General features: G+C 39.7%; 1 protein-coding gene across 3 annotated transcripts in view; it reads right to left on the bottom strand.

Moving 5' to 3' along the window:
* Positions 1–19915, bottom strand: part of RBMS3 (RNA binding motif single stranded interacting protein 3) — a 723228-nt gene that overhangs the window by 495974 nt on the left and 207339 nt on the right. For all 3 annotated transcript variants that reach the window (XM_075493193.1, XM_075493195.1, XM_075493194.1), the window contains one exon: positions 6079–6252. In XM_075493193.1, coding sequence (XP_075349308.1) covers positions 6079–6252 — 174 coding nt within the window. The remainder of the gene's footprint in view (positions 1–6078; positions 6253–19915) is intronic.

Genomic DNA, 19915 nt, shown 5'->3' with positions numbered 1-19915 from the left:
CTACCCGGCACAGCTTTTCTCTTATACCACAACTGACACCCAGCAACAGAGATGCCATCCTTTTCATTCTCACTTTAATGACTGTCTCTTTTATTTGCTCCCTCACTTCTTCTTGCAGTATTTCATAAGGAACATATCAGCAATTACAAAAAATAGCTTCTGGTGATAAACCTTTTTTTTTTCTCCTGGTTGGGAACTCACTTTCCCGCCTCCCTCCAGCCCACACTTGAGCTTTCCCCAGATTAACTAACGGGCTTCTGAAGCTGGGGCTATGGCAGTGCTCTGTAAAGTGATCACCATCTTTAGAGGATCAAAACACATCCCTTACACTTTATACACTGTAAGACTGTGACCAAAGTGTCATGTAGCAGACATTTCGCTCAATGGGCCTTCAAAAGAGTATGATTCTTTGGACCCATTTCCATTTTTTTTACCTGTGGCTATTATAATGACAATGGCCAGCAGCACCAAAGAAATACTGGCTGCAGAATGGTAGGGATCAATCTCACATGAAAGGCCCTTGAAGGTAAGAAAGGGTTAATGCTAAGGACGGAGAAAACCGAGATTTCAGAACTTCAAGTGAAATTGAGAGGTTCTTAGAGAGACATTTCCAATTCATGCCTACTGTACTATTTATTTCCTTTCCCATCATTGCTGATTATAAGGATGTGCATGTGTAAAAGGAAGTTTCTTCATCTCTAATCAGAGCAGCTCTATTCCATGAATCCATGATCCACTGTTCGTGACATTACAGAATGAATCAGGCAGGAGGCTCAAGCCAGATCAGAAAGTGATAGCTTCTGTTTAAACAGATACCTTGGAAATTAGTGATGACAGAGGACAGTATTATATTGCATAAACATTTAACTCTTAGCACTGTCTCATTCTCTAAAAAGAGGTGCAACAGAATTACTCACTGGAAAGATTTTGGTATAAAAAAAAATGATAAATTGGAGTGCTGATCTGTTCTACTTATATTTCTAGAGAAATAAAGGCCTGTTTTGAATAGGACACCCACGCTATATGTATTGAACTCTCCCTGGATTTAAGGAAAGTTGCTTCTTAAAACATTATCTTTGCATTATAGCGGACAGTCACATCATTTATGGTCTATCTTAAGAATTTGGCCTGTATCAGTATATTGCTTCTGTCAGTCTCATTTCTGTGCTATAGAACCGATTTTGAGTAGGATATTACACTTAGAAGCATGTGTTCCCTAACTAGGTTTACATTTCAGATGACAGGATCACATCAGAAGACTAGAGATTGACACCCAAGACCAGCCCTGCATTGAGAACCTTCCTATGTCATTCTGCAAGGATTCTAGCCAAAAACTTGATCTGTGTACCTAAATATATATATACAAACTAATAATTTAGCCATTATATATATATATATGTATACATACAAATTAATAATTGTGTCTCACATTCCCAGGTGGTCCCTAAATGTTGTGTTATCTAATCTCATAAAAATGGCAGGTTTTCTAATTTTGTAAATGTATACAAAATAAGTTGTTAAAAAAGTCAATCATTGAGAGCTCAGTGCAGATGTTAATCCAATTTGTGTGGTAATGATCAAAACAGTCAGTTTACATAAAGCATTACAGCTATGCAATATTGCAGTCCTGCAGTTCTGTCATCAGCAATGAGGGTTACCTACCTGCCACTGGAAATTTTTCCGATGAACTCTGCATAGTCATGCTGACAGTGAGTACGACCTTCCATTAGTGTTGCCCACAGTGACAGCCTTGCTCCTTTTCTGCTTTTCTGTCCAAGGATTGTCAGCAGGAAAGTGTAAAGGGAGCTATAGCTCCTTCTACTGGGTCTTAAGCTTCCTAAGATTAAAGATTTGAGATCCTACTAGGGCTCAGAGAAGTGAGTGAAAGAAGGCCAGTAGCAGCTCACAGAGCTCTGCGTCACTTTTTTCTTTAATTCTGCTTTGCACATTCCCACTAACAGCACAATTTCAGAAGCAATCATGCATTTAAAGAAGCTAGCAGAAAGAAGGCTGGGGACAGACTGTTGGAATGGGGACAGAAGTACTGCTAAGCAAACTGATTGTCTGATCCACATATGACATCTCAGATGTAACAGCTTGTAAACATTATCTGTAGAGCTCCAAATAATAACTTTACAGATTTAACCAATCATGCTTTGAAGGCTGTCACTGATCTAGTGGAGCATGACCAAATCCCGTTAGAGTGCAGAATAGATTCTAGCGGGAAGTCTCACATATGCTGAGTTGCATATCTAGATAAGGAATGCAAAGACATCACTTATGCTACAGAGATGTATGCACATGAAGAAATTAATACATGCAACTAAATTCATCATCCCATGGGACTACAACAAAGGTTTCAAACCCTGCAGGGTAACTCAGTCTGCAACAGTACTGTGTGCTTCATCAAAGAATATCACATTGACAAATTCCTTCATAAGTAAGGACTGACTTCTGCATAAGTGAGCGTGGCAGCTATCTGTGACCGATACATGAATATTCAAGAAAGACATAAGAGACTCCCTTACAATTTCAACTGAAATAGTCAAAAGCAGATGAGATCTGTGTTTTGTTTGCCCACTTTACACATGGACTTCTTTAAAATTACAGCACAATCTAAGTTGTCACTTGTTAGAATTAATTCACTGGACAAGATTTCCTCAGATCTGCTGAAATTCTATCGTCCTTCCAGCAAAATGTGGAGAAAGGGAAATTAAGTGAGTCTTTGAGACACTGGAAAAAGCACGGGTAGGAAACCTGCACAGATGTGAAAGTGTTCAAAGGACTGTTCCTGTCTTGCCCAGTGGAGATAATCAGAATTACTTTGACTATTTTTTTATCGTCCTTGTGTGAAGAAAGTTCAAGAGAAAAGCACGTTAAATGGCTAAGTGCTTCCTCCTATTTTGAGCACTACGTGCTGTATTTATTTCTCTGGCTGCAAGCCTCTGCATGTGAATGCCAGGGGAATTTCTAGCCCCTAATATCAAAAACAAGTCGTCATATACTTTGTAAGGGCCACCTACCACATTATCACTCCTATTAGTGTATACAGATCCTACAGGGTATCCTGCCTGCCAGTACAGCTAGGAGAACTTAGCATCTTCTTGTTTGTTCAAAACTGCGTTGCACTGTTGACTGTAATGATATGCAGTCTTTTTTTCCCTTAGATAACTCCAAGAGCTGAGAAATTATTCTGTTTAAACAAACTTCCTGTTCTTTTCTTTCCTAGGGTGAAAAGACTGCTTTTAATCAACGATTGTAGCACTATGGAAGAGAGATGCAGAGTGTGCTCTTAGATAAAATAAAATAAAATAAAAACCCCACCTTTGGCTCAGACAGATTTCTCAGGACCAGCCAGAGTCATAAGAGTCTCTTAACACTGCACTTCATATGATTTTTTTTCTCTCATTTAGAAAAAAAATAATTAGAGGAATTTTATTTTTTTTTTGTTACATTTGGCCCAATTAACATGAATCTTTTTTGTCTCCTTCAGCTTTTCTCCAAACAGTAGAGAAATCCAAAGCTTTTCTCTTGGCCCTCTCTCCAGGGACTAATATCTTTAAGTACTTCAAGGCCAGATCCAACTCCCTGACATTTGTCTGCCTTGAACTTGCAAAGCACTCGTAAGTTTGTTAGCCTCCAAAGCGTCAAGAAACTACAATGATCTTTAGACATATTCCATGTGGGAGGTTTTGCAGAAAGAGCTTCATACAGCAATAAAATCTACAGCTTGTTCTGGTGAACCTGTGTCAGATGAGGGCAAATAAAATCCTCTGAAGTATAGTAGATATCCAGTTGAGCATGTTACACTGGGATGATTCACGAATAAAGGAGCTCCTCCATATCCAGCTTTTATTGTTGTAATTTGCCATAGAAGTGTTGGTTTGAGCCCAGATTAAACAAATCTAAGTTAGAAACAGGAACCAGACTAATTCTAACTTTATCATATACACTGCAACAGATATTCAAGCAATATTAAGGCATTGTTTTCTCTTGGAAAACTTGACCCTCATCTGATGCTTCAGGAGGGAGCAGCCGAGTCTGCTGGAGTGCCTTGCCCGGGCCCCGTTTACGGCCTCACCCTCAGAGCGTGCAGAAGTAGGGAAGGTATGGAAAAAGTATGCGATCACAGTGGTAGGCACTGCAATGGCAGCTAACCTATTACAGCTTCTTACCACCAGCCTAGGAAATCAGTCTGGTTATCTGCTGAGTAGCACCGCAGCAGAGCTCCTCAGGTGAGCAGGAGCCAAGGAATGTGCCACGTTTTCTAAACAGTTGAACCCAGGGACACTGAGGGCAGGAGTAGTCGAACAATTTAGTTATTCATCGTGTACTTATCTACTTGGTTTTGGCATTTCTCATCTGCACAAAGGTTTATGCAACTCTGGCTATTCTGAAATCTCTACTTACCAGCAATCAGCTAAATAAACTTCCAGATTGAAGTATTGTTTCCAACAACTACATATTAAGGTGCTCAATGAAAACAAATATTGTACGTAAAGCAATTCTAGTTGAGGTACCATCAGCTTTAGTCTAAACAAAGGAAAGAGGAATTGTGGAATTAGCCCAAAAAAGACTCCTGTGCCTTGACTGACATTTTAATTCATACGGATACAAAGACATCTCCATTTTTAAACCATCTTACAGGAAGTATAGCATTCTTCTTGTATGCTCTTTTGCTTAGTAGAGTCAAAGCTTGACTCACAGGGAGCGTAGTATTTATTCTAAATGGTCAAAGTTAAGGCGCAGTTAATGACTTGAATACCCACAGTTTAAGTTACATTAAGCTGTACAGGGACTCTTTTTGAGCCACCATTCTAAATGAGGAAAATATCTGTGCCTTTCCAATGCCCAATACCGTTTTTTCCTTCACAACAGTTTTTATCATTTTCAATGACACTGTAATGGAATTGAGCAAACAGCAGAATCCATAGAGATGTTTAATTCATTCTGAGATCTCACCACCTCAGAAAAGAGATAAGATTTTACAAATTTATTCCCCTCCTTTATTTCAATTACCATGTTAATGCTTGAGACAATTCCTAACCCAAACTTCTAGCCAAAAGTCTGTTGGCAGGTAAGATAGCAGATCTAAATCAAATCACAAAGATCTTGCAATCAGATTGCATAGCACAATTTCCCCTCTGTAGTAAAAGCTGCACTTTCCCCTATTTTCCTACTGGAATTCACAATAGGATGGCAGAACTTCATTACATACACACGATAGGATGTTAAGATAGTACGTCCTTTAAGAAGTTCTAACAATATCCAAAGCTAAGTTCAAATCCAGACATTCAAACAACAAAGTGTAGAGTGGGAAAAAAGGAAGATTGCTTACACTAACAAGGTCTTCCCCAGTTAATTCCCTCAGAGTCTTTCAAAATCAGAAACTAAAAGAATGAAAGGGCTCTGCTATAAGCAGTCTGCTACACCAATATGACAAAAACCACCATCAGCCTTCAGTTGTGACCCTTTCATGGTTGTCAAATTAAAACACACAACAACAGTGAGCCCCCCCTCCCCATTCTTTTTGGCCACCAGTTCATGCAAATTACAGAAGACCAGTAGTCTTCGCCTAGCAACAAGACTGCATGTTCACTACTGATCACATTAATGATAAAGTAGTGAATATTAGCAAATCTAATGATGAGAAGAGATGCCCTCCTTCACTGACTCATCCGTACAATTTAAAATCTCTGAAATAGAAAGCATAATTCATTCATCTAACAGACTCACTAGAAACTGAAAAGAAGCCATCAATAATACTGCTTTCCAGCCCACATCCCTGACACCGAAACCCAGGCACACAACAGTAATTTCATGCGAGGAGAAGGATTGCTAAATGTACAAAAATAGATGTATTTTTGCTGAGCCATGAAACTTTCACATTTGCTTACGTCTTAGACTCATTCTAATATTTCCTAGAGTTACGGTTAGTACACATGAGCTGTCCTGACTGCCGTGGGACACAAAGAGCGCCGGCGAAGTGTGCCGAACTGTCAGCCCCTGAGCGCCTCCACCTCCCAGGGAATCATACAGCTCATTCAGGTAACTGCAGAAAAGGTTATAATTACTTACAGCAGGATGTCCAGCACAGTAGGTGTAGCTAGCATGAGACTGGTAGTGCAAGCTTGCTCTTGGAAAGGTGTATGTATTCCAAGCAGGTTGGCTGCTATTCCACTGGGAGCTAAAGCCAGGGCTCATGGTCACTCTGGATTTACTGTTTTGGTACGTTCTCACTGTGGAGCTGGACTATCAAAAAAGAAAGAAATGCAACGTAAAAATAGCTTTTAGGGTAGAATACAAACAATGCAGCTACATATCATCATTGTGCATATACATACTGCCACACGGCCTGGAACAAACTTGAATGTTTCCTGTCTGGAACTGGGAAAAGCAAAAAACTGACTCCTTCAAAGATATGTATCAGTGGAACAGCTATGTCACTGTAATGCCCAAAAGAAAGACTGATGACTGTTAGGCTTCAGACTGGGATGTAAATCAAATGGGCAATGGATAAGTGATAAATAGAGATAAGGGGATGTTCCGAAAATGTGTAGAGGCTGCAATCCTGCAAGATTAATAGTTGCAACTTCCATATTTATTTATTACAATGAACTAAATATTGAGATTTATTGAGCTCCTGATCAGCTATGTCCATTTTACAGTAAATGGCAGTTTGGGGCCAATGTTTAGATGTGTTTCTTGAAGTCTTGAAATCCCATCTAGTGGCTAGGTAAGGCCAAACCGTCACAAAGCTACCCCTACATTTCAAGTACGTAACCTTCTAAACAGACTACGAAAGTTCATGACTTTTTAAATTACTTAAAATGCAGAAGAAAAAAAAAACAAAACAGAATCTTAAAATAATTTTTTAAAGTTAATTCAATAACTTCATCTGAAAGTAACCCAGACTATGGATGTATAATTCACTTTCATTCTTTCTGGCTTTCTCTCATTTTACTTTATTTTAACTGCAGTTTTCTGCTTCTAGTCCTTGTTTTATAAAGAATATTCCTAATAAATGCTTGCACTGATAGGGGTGGTTTATTAGGGCAGAAAAAAAATCAATTTTCAAAAAGAGTAGAAGATGCATTAGAAGTGGATGCGTTTTTAGCAGATATTTAGGTTGGTCTTCAAAGACATGCAAATGTACTTTTTCTTCCATATTCTGTTCTGCATTTGGGTTTTGCTTGCTTTCTTTTTATTGGCAAAGGTGTTCTCAATATCCCATGCAAATTTACACCAACTAATTGGAATTGTTATAAACCTGAAACTGTTCTTTTTAAAGCATTAAATTCACAGTGACCTTAGTAATACAGTGAAAGCTTGAGAAATAGGAACACAAATAATATTTCTTAGAAATGCTTATAAATGTCCCTGTTAGTAAATTGATGCTATCAATTTCAAAAGCTATATTCAAGAATGACGCTTCATTTATTTTTACCCTCCTTTCAAAGACAACTTTTATACACAATATATGTAGCATTAACCAAATATCAATATGGGCCACCATCGAACAAAGTGTTTCACATGGTCCAAGACCATCCTTACCCCAAAGTGCTTACAAGATAAATGAGAAGGTCAGGGAAAGGATGAAAGAGCAGAGTCTGATGCAGGAGCAGAGAAAACAGCTTCGTAAACATGACTTTCAGTTTCATTTCAATGCTTCAGCTCAGTTTCATTGGGAGAGGATTAATGAAATGGAAGGAAAAGGGAATGGAGAGAAGACATACAAAAAGGTTTCAAGGACACATTCCAGCTATAAAAATATATACCCTGTATAATCTTTCCAATTTTCAATACTGTATTTAGATGAGCTGGTTGTGGAAACTACAGGCCACGCTGGCATCAGCTGAACGTGCCCTCTTTATTTCATTTAATTTTCAAAAGTTTAAGTACACAAAGTTTGCCTCGGTTATCAATTGCTGTATAAACTTTAAGTTCAAGAAAAGGCCAAACGACTTCCTGCATGTGTTTATTTCCTGCGCCGCCGATTAGGAAGCCTGAAAAGAGCAGTTTCCGCTCACCAGTTCTCAATATCTCAACAGATTTGCCTCCCGCCCCCACCCCTAAGCGAAGGATTCCTGCGGTGGGATTTCTAAAGATTTAACTTACGACTAGCTGAACACAAAGCGTATGAATGAACACTAAAACCCACACTAAACTCTCATTAGTCACTGTGTGTGACAAGTGGTTACTTTGTTCTTACAAAAGGCTTTAGGGGGAAAAAAAAAATCTGCCCCTACAGTTAAAGGGGCTTATTTGAAATAAATCTTTTTGTATGAATTTAAATCATGACAAATCAAAGGAAAGAGGCTATGGCTACAGCTAGAAAAAAACTGAAGAGATTTAATGTTTTTTTTTCTTTTTTTCTTTTTTTTTCCCCTTCCCCTTTTACCCTCTTTCCCCAAGGAGCAGAAACTGCATTTTCTTTCCTTTGACATATTACTTATCTTGTAGATCGCTCCTCAAAGACAAATCTCTCTTTCTGGGCCCTGGTAGACTTGCTTCTACATGAGAGATGAAGGCTAGGTTTTGTTTCGGACAGATCAAGTAGGTTTTTAGCTATAACGTACTTATCCGTGTACACTTCTCCCCTTTATAAACATCAGGTATTCAAGTGTGCCTGCTTATTAACTCCTCTTGAGGAGTTCATCCCCGGCCAAATATTCTGTGAATATTGAGCTGCTGTATCCTAACAATAGCTTCGCTCCTTCCTATTATTTCTGCTGAGTCTCAATTGTATGGACCAGTGGAAAAATATCTGCGGCTGATGGGATGTGAAGATGCATTGTCAGCTGTGATAATTGTTAACTGATTATTTTCACTATGGCAGCGAACTCCAGTACAGTAAGGAGAGACGTGCTATTAGCACTATACAGACATGCACAATACCTGTTCCTGTATTAGAGAACAGGAGCAAAAATAAGCCTGTTTTTTAAACAGCCTGCCTCAGATGCTGAACAACCTTCTGCCTGTTGACTGAGTTTTGTTTCGCGCTTGTGTGCTACACAAAACACCTTCCCGTATCTGCCACCGTGCTAGAGGCACGGTTCAGCCCCGGCGCTAAATCCAGCCACAGAGATGAGCCCCTCTGCCCCGCTTCTGCTCCTACACCCAGCTCCCACCTCACGGGGGACACATGAGAAATGGTGAGCCATTCAGGCTGGCAAGGATGCGTGGGTGTCCTGCCCGTGCAGGTCACTCGGGACGCAGAGGCGGGAAGCGAGACCCCACGTACCCTGCTCCCCCTCGGGGCGGCCGGGCAGCCGTGGGAGGAAGGTCCCTGTGAGGAGAGCCCTCTGCTCTGAACGGCTTTGTAGGGGGGCTACTATTTCTGACCCAATAAAAGCTTCTCTCCTTCTGCTGGCTCGCCTCCAGGAAAAAAAAAAAAACAAAACACCAAACCAAAACCCGAAAGTCAATACACAAAGACAATCCCAGGATAATTGGCTTTGAAATCTTGAAGCTACCCAGGTTGTCAGCCAGAGGAGACATCTGCACCACCGGCCACCAAGTCCTGGGACAGCCTGGGCACCTCACTCTAACCTAGGGTGGTTGGGGAGCTAAGACATGACATCAGGGACCCCAAAAGTCGATGTGTTGAACTCAAGGTGTCCTCTGAACAAAACACTGCACATCTCTGCAGCCTTCCCAGTTCAGTGTTGAACTCAAGGTGTCCTCTGAACAAAACACTGCACATCTCTGCAGCCTTCCCAGTTCAGTGTTGAACTCAAGGTGTCCTCTGAACAAAACACTGCACATCTCTGCAGCCTTCCCAGTTCAGTGCAGAGGTGGCTGTGGGAAAGACACTGGACCAACTGGTGGAGCTGGGAGGGAAAAACGGTGCACTGGGGGCAGGTGCCCAGGTGCTGGCAGCGTGGGGTGCAAGGCAGCCTCTGTGAGGAGAGGCCAGGGCTGCCCCATGCCAGACACAGGCGGTTCCAGTCGGCTCCGGCCAACCCATCGCAGGGCACAGCTGAGCCCCTCAGCCAAGGTGGCGGTGCCTCTGGGAACACGTATTTAAGAAAGGGCAAAAAGCTGCCTGGGAGTGAGGAAAAAAGTGAGAAACATCACTGTGAGCACCCGGGGCAGAGCAGGAGGAGGGTGAGGAGGCTCCCCTGCAGCTCCTGGAGAGCCCACCTGGAGCAGGTACTCCGGGACAGGATCCGTGGAGGATCCCATGCTGGAGGACATGGATATGTCCTGAAGGAACTGTGGCCCACGCCAGAGCAGGGGAAAAGCGTGAGGAGCAGGAGAGAGGAGCTGTTATTCCCCATCCTCCTGTGCTGGTAGGGTGGGGAGCAGGCACAGGGTCAGGAATGGAGGAGTGAAGCTGAGTCTGGGGAAAAGGGGGGGAGGGGAGGTATTGTCTTAATTTGTCCTTGCTTCTCACTATCCAAACTTATTTTAATTGGCAATAAATTAATTTTCCCCAAGTTGAGTCTGTTTTTGCCTGTGATGGTAATTGCTAAGTGATCTCCCTGTCCTTATCTTGACTCACGAGCTTTTCCATTGTATTTTCTCCCCCTGTTTTGTTGAGGAGGGGAAGTGAAAGAGCAGCTGGGTGGGTGTCTGGCAGCCAGCAAAGGTTAACCCACCACAAACTGGCAGGTCTTGTGGCACACAAGCTTTTATTCAGGCTCTGAAGTGCATTTATTTCCCCCTAACTCTCTTGATTACGCCAATAAAAGGTATCACCTCTTCCCATAACCCTGTCTTATTTATGTCTCTTAGGTTGTCAATGGTAGACCACCGCTGCCACTCCTGGGACAACTTGATCAGCTTTTCTCAGAAAACTTCTGCAGAAAATTATCAGATTACAACAAAAAAGAACTGTTGCCCTCCTTGCTATGCTTTTCCAGAAACAACAAATATTACAAAGCGAGGGGAGAGTTTTCTTTTCCTTGAATAAGTCACTCCAGTACCTTTATAACCTAACAGCCTGATGCAATCTAAAATTGAGATCAGTAAAATGTAAATGTCTAAGCATATTTTAAAATATGACCCTTTTTTTTCTGTGCCTTAATTTCTCTGGCTTATAAATATGGATAATCTTATTTTAAAACTTCTAGACTAACCTTTTCCTGATGTTTGTAACAGTTTTGAACATTTTTGGACATAAGCATGAGTGAAGTGCAAAGTACTGTTAGTATTATTACTATTTTTTGAGCTTAACTGCTTTCAGTTCTTAGTTCTTTTAATAGCTGATGTGTGAAGTCTAACAGTGGAAAAAATAGAACATCGTATTTATGGAGCCCTTTTTATCTTCAAAGCACTGTGCAAATGTTAAATGGTGGCAAAATTTTTGACTGGCGCAACATTTCCAACTTTTAAAGCAGTTTATAGTAGATGTAAGAACTAGCAGCCACTCCTTCCTACTTGTACGTGAATAAAGCACACTATTTGACTAGGACATTAAGCAACATATATAGTTCTGACGTAGACTTAGTCTCCATGTAATCACACCTGTGCTCTCCATTCTTTTGCAATACAGCGTCATCATGCAGTAAACTAACAGGAAAAATATGTGTTAATTCTGAAATTCTACATCATGTCAAATGCAAGACTGACTACATCTATCAGATACCCTTCTGCCAACTGTTCCAAAACGCTGCGATTATTATTGGCTTTGGCACTCCAAAAGAAGAGAGAGGCTCAAATATTCTGCTCTATGTTACCTCTCTACTTGCACTGACTTAAAAAAAAAAAAAAGACAAGTGGGATTAAAGAGGTGTAAATAACATCTGAATTCAGCCTCCCACTACCTCATCTTTTAAAAGCAACTTCACAGAGCTATGATGTCATTTGCTTAGCCCACACAATTTGAGCTGTCTCCAGTCCCTTGGATTTTGATTACAGAATGGTTCTGTCTTCAGCTGCATCTTCTGGGGTTTTTTTGTGAAAGGAATTGTGTTTGAAAGGGTGTCCACCCTCTTCCCCCTATCCTTTCAAGGAATGTGACATCCCTTATTTTGGATGTCAAAATGATTACAGGAGTTGGGAAAGGCCAAGTAGAGAAACTGCCATTCTGGAGATACTGCTTGCAGGAACTCTATATGCCTGTATTTGGATCAGACCATGATGCAAAGCACAGTCCTATGCTCTTAAAAGTTTGGATGCTTTACAAAATACTACCGTTCCCATAGAAATCAAAGTTTTCCTATAACCTGGAAAAGTCAGAAATGAAAATAGCTGCCCTGGAACATTATTGCATGAGCTAAAATGATGCATTTGTTTTCTTGCACAGAGAAAATATGAAACTGGCAAACCAAATCTGAAGTTAGTTCATCACAAAATCCACCTGAGAGACCTTAAAGATTGTGGTAATTCTGAAATTGAAGAGTGAGGGTGTTTTTTTCTTTTTGGGTTGTTATGAAAACTAAACATGGAAGATATGGCAGATTATTTTTTTTAATAGCAGGAAAGAGGAATTTTGTGCTGCTACTTTTCCCAACATAATCTTTCGCTATAGCTTGCAAATCTTTTACAGTCTAGGACCAGATTCCATCTGTTTCAGTAAGAACTGAGCTCTTAATATTTGGCCACTGCAGATTTCGAGTTTATCAAGTTTGTCTCATAACTTCTATGAAAAAATTTCAGGGACATGACCAAATTTAAGAGAAACATTGTTTTTCCAGACATAGGATTGAAACTCAATATGCTGTACCTGGAAAAACAGGATAAACTAAGAGAAACGGCATTCCACTGAAACCACAGAGAAATGATGAGGCTATATTTCATATCTCGGCATACATGTAAGGCTATAGCTCATCCCGTGGATCCAAGAGCACCGAGCACTAGCCCACATCATGCCAAAACCCAGGGTGTGCAGCCCATCTGCTCCCTTCCGGTAGGTGGGAGAGGAATGCTCTCCATGGACTACCTGTGCTCAGCAGGCTTCCCGCAAACAGGATGAAGGACACAACCAGCACAGCTGAATCACGTAGAGCTGGGGCCCAATAGGAATGCAAAGTTGAGAGACTTTTTGGGATAGGTCCCAAATTATCTAAATAACTCTTGAGGAGTGTATTCTAGAAAAAGAGTCTGCCACTCATTGTTATTTTTCCCCAGAGTTATGCCTTGAAAACAAAGTATATATGGTTTTCTCACTTTTCTGGTTAGAATTGCTGTCATTTCCAGTGACTCAACACTGTAATTCATGTTGTACTTTTAACTGTTACTTGAATCCTAAGAGCATTTTTTTTCTGGGCAAAGTATGAAACATTGCTCTTGTAGTCACAGGGAGTGAGCCGGGGAGCTGAAAAATGAAGGCCTTCATGGTTTGAGGAAGAGGCCATAAAGAGCCTGGTTTCCTGCCATCTTATCCTCCACGTCAGTGCCAAGGGGCAAAGAATTAGTGACAAGAGACAGGCCAGTGACAATTCAGATTAAAGCCTTAAAGTCTCTTGGCAAACTGTATGGAAGACCTGGGTGTAATCAAGAGTTGCTGTTACCTAATGGTTCTCTAGGCAAGAGACCACTGGGTTTCAGTCAACTTCTGTACACATGCACCTCCTGAAAAGCATTACCACCACCAGTATCTCAGCAGGCAAGCTCAGTGCAAAGACCAAGTAAAAGTCACAAGAAATGCTCCTGTGCTTCAAACTGGTTTCTCCGGAATAAGAAAAGGAAAAGAAATAAGAGAAACTTGCATTGGTTTTGTTACCTATGTTGTACCCAGCTATAGGGAATGGGGACACCCGTGCTCCTGGACTGCTCATTCGTATGTCTTCCTTCCACAGAAGGAAAAGTGAAGGGAGACTTTCCAAAGGATATTTTATTGTTTCTTTATCTTTGTTAGGTTATTTGTAAAAAGTAAATTGGGATTAAAAGGTATGTTGTTAGATGGTATTCTTATTGGTCTAGTTTAAACCGTTAATTTAGTTTTGAACTCAGTGAATATCTTGACTCAAGTCCCCTCCTCCTCCCTCCTCCTTCACTTTGAAAGGAATAAGGGCATGGAAAATGTCAAAGTTTCCTCTATTCAGAATATTATTTAGTGAATCTATTGTGAGAAATTTAAGTCATAACAACCTCAGAAGGACACTGAATATGACCCTGTAATGGTAGGTCATAATTTGAAAATAAAGCACACTAGCATCTGTTAAATTTACTCCAGCCTTTTTTACAACACCAAGGTTACAATTTAAAGTAGTGAAGCATTATGTTAACCCAAGATGAGCATGATCTGAGTGTTTCCAGTAAATTCTGGCAAGATAGCACTGGTTAAGACCCGCCACAGATGACCTGCAAGTGCTACATAGTTGTGATTTCTAAAGAAGTCACCCATATGAAATAATCACTCAATCCAATACTCCTATGAATGCACATACAGCTCATCTGTACAGAGTGACTGGAGAAAAGGATGTTCTTCCACCAGGAGCTGGAGAGCCCACAAGTCACAGAGGTAAAGAACTTGAAGGGGAGGATTTGTGCCAGATAAGAAAGTCTAATGGTGAACATTACTCTTAAGGAAAGTTGTTGATTACATACAAAACATATCATATTAAGTCTCTGATCTTGGCAGATCTCCACAGTGGTATTTTTACAGGGTCTAAGAATTCCTCTCTCGCCACTCTTGAAGTCTTTTCTGCAAACTACACAGCAGTATTTGGGACTTGCAGCATTCCCTTGGTAAAATACAGGACACAAAGGGATGCTGCAAAAACGGAAAAAAAATTTAACATGTGATAAGTGCATTTCCTAGGATCACATTCCCCGGTACAGAGGGCTCTTGTACTATTTTGGCTGTAAATCAACAAACCACTTTTACCTACACCTTATTTTTTTATGTGGACCTATGTACCTCTGACTGAAACACAAGTTCAGGAGCTTTACTGATTAATGACTGGTTTTAGCATTTACCTGTCTGCTAAACTGGGACTTTTTACAGACAGCTAACATCTTTTGTGAAACTCATTATTTTTTGATAGTTCAGGGAGAAAAATAATTATTTCATTAACACTTGAATTCCTTCCCCTTTTACAGTACCCAAAGGTATGTTTCACTATGTTCTGCAGTATCTTAATGTTTTTTCTGATGTATCTGTTTACTACATATATATTGAATTACTCCCTGAACAATAAATCAACCACTGTCTTGGATACAAAATGCTTTTCCTCACACTAGATCTGCAATGTACAACCTTTTTTAGACAATCCCAAGAGTAACAGCTGGCTGACAATTTAAGCAAGTCTGCAACATTAACCAGTGAGTGCAATCCAGACTCACATACCGGGGAAGAGGGATGCTTATGAACAACCAAAAAATGTCTGTGGCACAACATCACTTCTACAGTTCTACCAAATGAGAAAAAGTCAGATTTCTTTCCTCAGCTGCAGTAGGCAAAGTGTTGATTCCAGCATCACATGCATATTACAAGTCTTTGCATCCACAAAATGCTTACTTTACCAAATGCAATGCGGTTACGACATTAATTTGGCCACTGGGAAGAATTCTATAAATCCTGCAAAGCTACCCAATGTACCGCTCTACAGCTAACTCCTGTGGATGGACCTGCATGCTTTTGTAAACCTCACTGTGGGATTAGGACATTTATCAAAGCTATGATTTCTTTCCCACAATGTTATATCTATTGTATACCAGGGGTTCTGCAGGTGCATGATTTATCCATCCTGTCATTAGCTACAATACCCTGCAAACAGTTCTTATTTTGTGCTGGAGAAACAAATACTCCTCCCATAAATTGTTTTACTGCTGATTGGGGAACAGGTTCCTGCTCCCTTGACAATAAAACAGCTTCCTTTCTCTGACCACGGAGTTATAATTTCCAGCATAACAATCTGAAGCTCAGCACCATTTCTTATAGAATTAAGTAATATAGGGAAAATTATAGCTTACTTTTTTTCAATATCATGCCTGAACTCTTGTTATCTGTTAAGTGCCAACATGTCTGATCACTCAAGGGACATTACAGACAACACAGCCCCTAAAGATCCAGCTGAGGGAACACAGGAGGAGGAAGCAAATGTCAAATAAATTGAACTGACAAAATTCTCTTTTAAAATGAAAACAAAAACTCAATATGAATTTTGTTACTAGGATCAGGATTTGCCAAAGGTTTCAGTTTGGCTGAAAATGTTCAACAAACATTTTAAAAAGCAAGGAAGCAAACTGGGTATCCAGGAAATCCAGAAATGAAACGCGATTTCTTCCTCAGTGAAATCATACTCAGACAGGCCTTTCACTCAAATTAAATATTCATAGAACCGCATATATTGTATATGACACATTTGAATGTGAAAAGGCTAATATCCTCTGGCTTTTCCAGTACTCAACTAATCCATTAGAAATGTAATAGTCAGACTAACCATTCTATGACTTCAGTAGGAGGTATGAAAAATAAAAGAGAAAGCAGAATGAACTACAAAGAGAAGAAGAAAATAAGAAGTAAGATGTATCCAAGACCAGCTCTCAGGGTACTCAAAATCAATTTCAACTGCCCCAGATATCTGTTGAGTATCAAATACAGAACAGAGGAATATGCATACAGGGCTGCCGAGTTGCCTAGAAAAGCTGCTTTTTCTTCCCTTAAGCTTTGGGCACTCATGCTGGAGAAGAGAGAGATCACTGGTTTATTAAAAGGGATGAGCAAATTATGACTGTGAAGTTGACTATAAGCTATTTGAATTCAGTGTAGCAAAGACTGGTTTTCCAGGATACATCCATACAAGGTTACAGATTTCCTTAAAAAATAAGTAAATCTCAATGAAAAATGGCATGAAAATTCCAAATATAAAAGACAACAGAAATACCTAAGAGACAGCAAGTTAAGGCACAAAAGCTTATGGGGTTTTGTTCTGTTTTTATTCCGCCGGGGGGGGGGGAGGGGAGCAGTGAAAGGTTATTAAAATCCAAATGATTCTGCAGACTATTGACAATCCTATAGTCTGAACTAGTGGGAAGGAGACATAGGCATCAACAAACAAAAATAGTATTAAGTCAATGAAAAACTTAGTGAATATCTTAAATGAAGGAATAAAGCAGCACGAGTTAACACATGCTGAAGGTTTGACCATGCAAAGCTTCTCTGGCCTTGGTCAACACAGCATTTAAAATAATGGGACTACTCATGACCTTAAAGTAGACTGTGAGTATAAGCAAACAGATCCCTGACAAAGCTTTGTAGAAACTACTCCTTAGGTTAAACACAGTTCTCTCCTGCATATTTGTCTACTGCACATAAAGTGCTATCATGTGACCAGATCATAAAAGAAAACTTCCCTCTAGATAATGTCAATCAAATGTTCCTGAATATATAAAACCACTTTTACTTTCAAGTATCGACGTGAATGCAAATAAGCCACCTTCCCCTCACAGTACCTTTCCTTCAAAATATAAACCACTCCTTTTATTCTTATCAGCTAATGATCAAGAGTTTTATGAGCTGACTTGCATTTTGGCCATGCCACAAGTGTTTCAGATTGGCATTTTATACTCTTCGAATTGGTAAATAAACCTAAATAACAACAAGAACAAAACTCCAATAACTTACATTTTAGCAAGGTTACTGCAGTAAGGAAAACTCACACAGGTCTGAAAATAGCTTCAGCTTTCGTGAAATTACACTGCTGAGAAAAAATAACCCCAACACATTACACATTGAGGGGCTCAAAGTGGAAAGCAGAGATCTTTTGAATCCTGTTGGAGGGTGCTCAAATAAGAGAAGTCCTCGCCCCTCGAGAGAGGAAATCCAGCTGAGGCTCCTCAGAGCCTGGCATGTGGAGCTGCACTTCTTCGCTTAGGAAATACTGACAGCTAGGGGAATGACTCCCTGCAGCTCAGCCTAAGGGATTTTTCTGCCCCAGCGCCCAATGGTACGAAGAAGATTCAGATCCTTCCTATCAAACTTCAACATCATAAACTTGACAGGCAAAAGAAGGGGAAAAAATGACGGAGAGCTCTGCTTTTGTGTTTCTCCGTGCTGTAACCAGAGCCCCCTTTGCTATCCCCAAATGTTTGTTAAAATGTTAAAATCTAGATTTTAAAATGGAAGTACAGCAGTCATGTCCAGGCTGCAAGAACCAGATGAGAGATGAGGAGCAGACACTGAGGACAAGAGAGAAGACGACCAGAAACCACAGCAGGAGGCTCAGAGGATAAACAGATGCTACCCTGTCTCATCTGTGTTTTCTGTTTTGTGTTTTTGAGCCTACTTCTCAAAAGACTAGACATGGAATGAATGCAGATGGAGATTTCTGTCACATTGTTCCCAGTCGGTTTAAAACCTCCTCTTCTCGAGTCAAATCCTTTCTAGAGTTGATGACTGCATTTCCAAAGCCTGAGGATGGATAGAATCTTACCACTCTATAAGGACAGTGGTCTAAAAATGCTAGAGGATTAACAGCAAATTAAACTAATATGGTTACCATAGAAATTCCTTTAAAAGGTATATTTTGAATTTTGTATTTCTATGTCAGTAGATAGTCTCTGCAGCTCTGTGCTTAGAATATACATTTCAGGAAAATTTGCCGTATAGCATATTCAGTCGTACATTGTATTTCCTGACACGTGTGGGTGTCATAACCTTACAGCAGAAACAGGAAAAAACAGTAATATTAACGAGATTTGTACAGAAGCTTACAACATTAGTTACCCCATTATCTATGAAAACAGTTCAGAATGACTGGTGGGAATATCTTTGAAGATTGCGAAAATATATTTTTAGAGATACATTATTTGTTCAGTTTAAAATATATTTTAAAAACTCCAATCACCTATACATATCTTCATTATTATTTAAGTGCAACTTTTAGTATCTAGTGAACTGTTATGCAGATACTAAGACAGAAAGTTAATGGGTATAGATGTAAAAGAAAAGAATCTCGCCTACTGTACTTGGAAAAAAAGGATGGTCTTTCACCTAAAGAGGAAAGCTATGATTTGGAAGATCAAAAACCACCATTAGCTCTGGATCAGGCTGCTTCTGTGACTCAAACTTTCCACAACTCTTTCCTGGTCTCTACAACAGAGATTTTACTGCTTCCCCTTTTGCACCCTTTGGGAGATGGTATGACATCTTTTGTCCATTCATATAGAACGGCAATGTCCCAAATCACCTAATCAATCACCAATCACCTAATCACCAAATCAATTTTTTGGGTCAATTTTCAGTTATATAATGAGTACGAAAGCTACTATAATTGGGAATAAACACAACAAGAGACACAGAGAAGCTTCCAGTAATTCACATACATATACGTAAGCATAATTAAGTGAAATAAAGAAGAACACAGGCAGAACACAGAGGATATTTCCAATGACATTTAAATCTACTGGCAGAGTAAGGAAGCTAATAGTAGAACCATGAATTAGGTGGATTTAAGAAAGATAAAGCACATACGAAAGCAAAGACAGGGGAAAGTAGATTTGAGGAGCTGAATCATAATAATAGAGCTTTGCTCCATCTCATTTATCTATGTATATTTACATTTATACATCTATGTATATATTACATGGGGGGAAAATGTTGTGAAGCTATTCTTTAATTCATAGAGACTAAAAACAGACCTTGTTACAACTTTTTGAATAATCTTTTTAAATTTTATATTTTAAAAGAAATATCTAGAAACATTTATTTCAGAGGAAAAGGTAATTTTTAAATTTTGTTTTAACTGACTGCTGCTAAGATTTTATGTAATATGAATGAAGAAAAGCACAGGAAAAAAGATGATGTTCTACAGCTTAAATATGGAAGAAAAGATTTATCTTGCATTCTAAAAACTGAAAATATATTTATGCCCCTAACTCCTCTAATTTTAGAAATATCTGTTGTATACTGCCATTATACCCAAATTGTTTGCAGATGCTGCTGCACAATGGAATGGTCAGAGATAAACTGTTAAAATATTTGATGGCATTGTCAACCTGTTAACAAAATCAAAATTAT

This window comes from Mycteria americana, chromosome 2 (assembly GCF_035582795.1).
Source record: "Mycteria americana isolate JAX WOST 10 ecotype Jacksonville Zoo and Gardens chromosome 2, USCA_MyAme_1.0, whole genome shotgun sequence".
Taxonomy (NCBI): Eukaryota; Metazoa; Chordata; class Aves; order Ciconiiformes; family Ciconiidae; genus Mycteria; species Mycteria americana.
The sequence above is the reverse complement of the archived record's forward strand: the minus strand, read 5'-3'. Positions and strand labels throughout refer to the sequence as shown.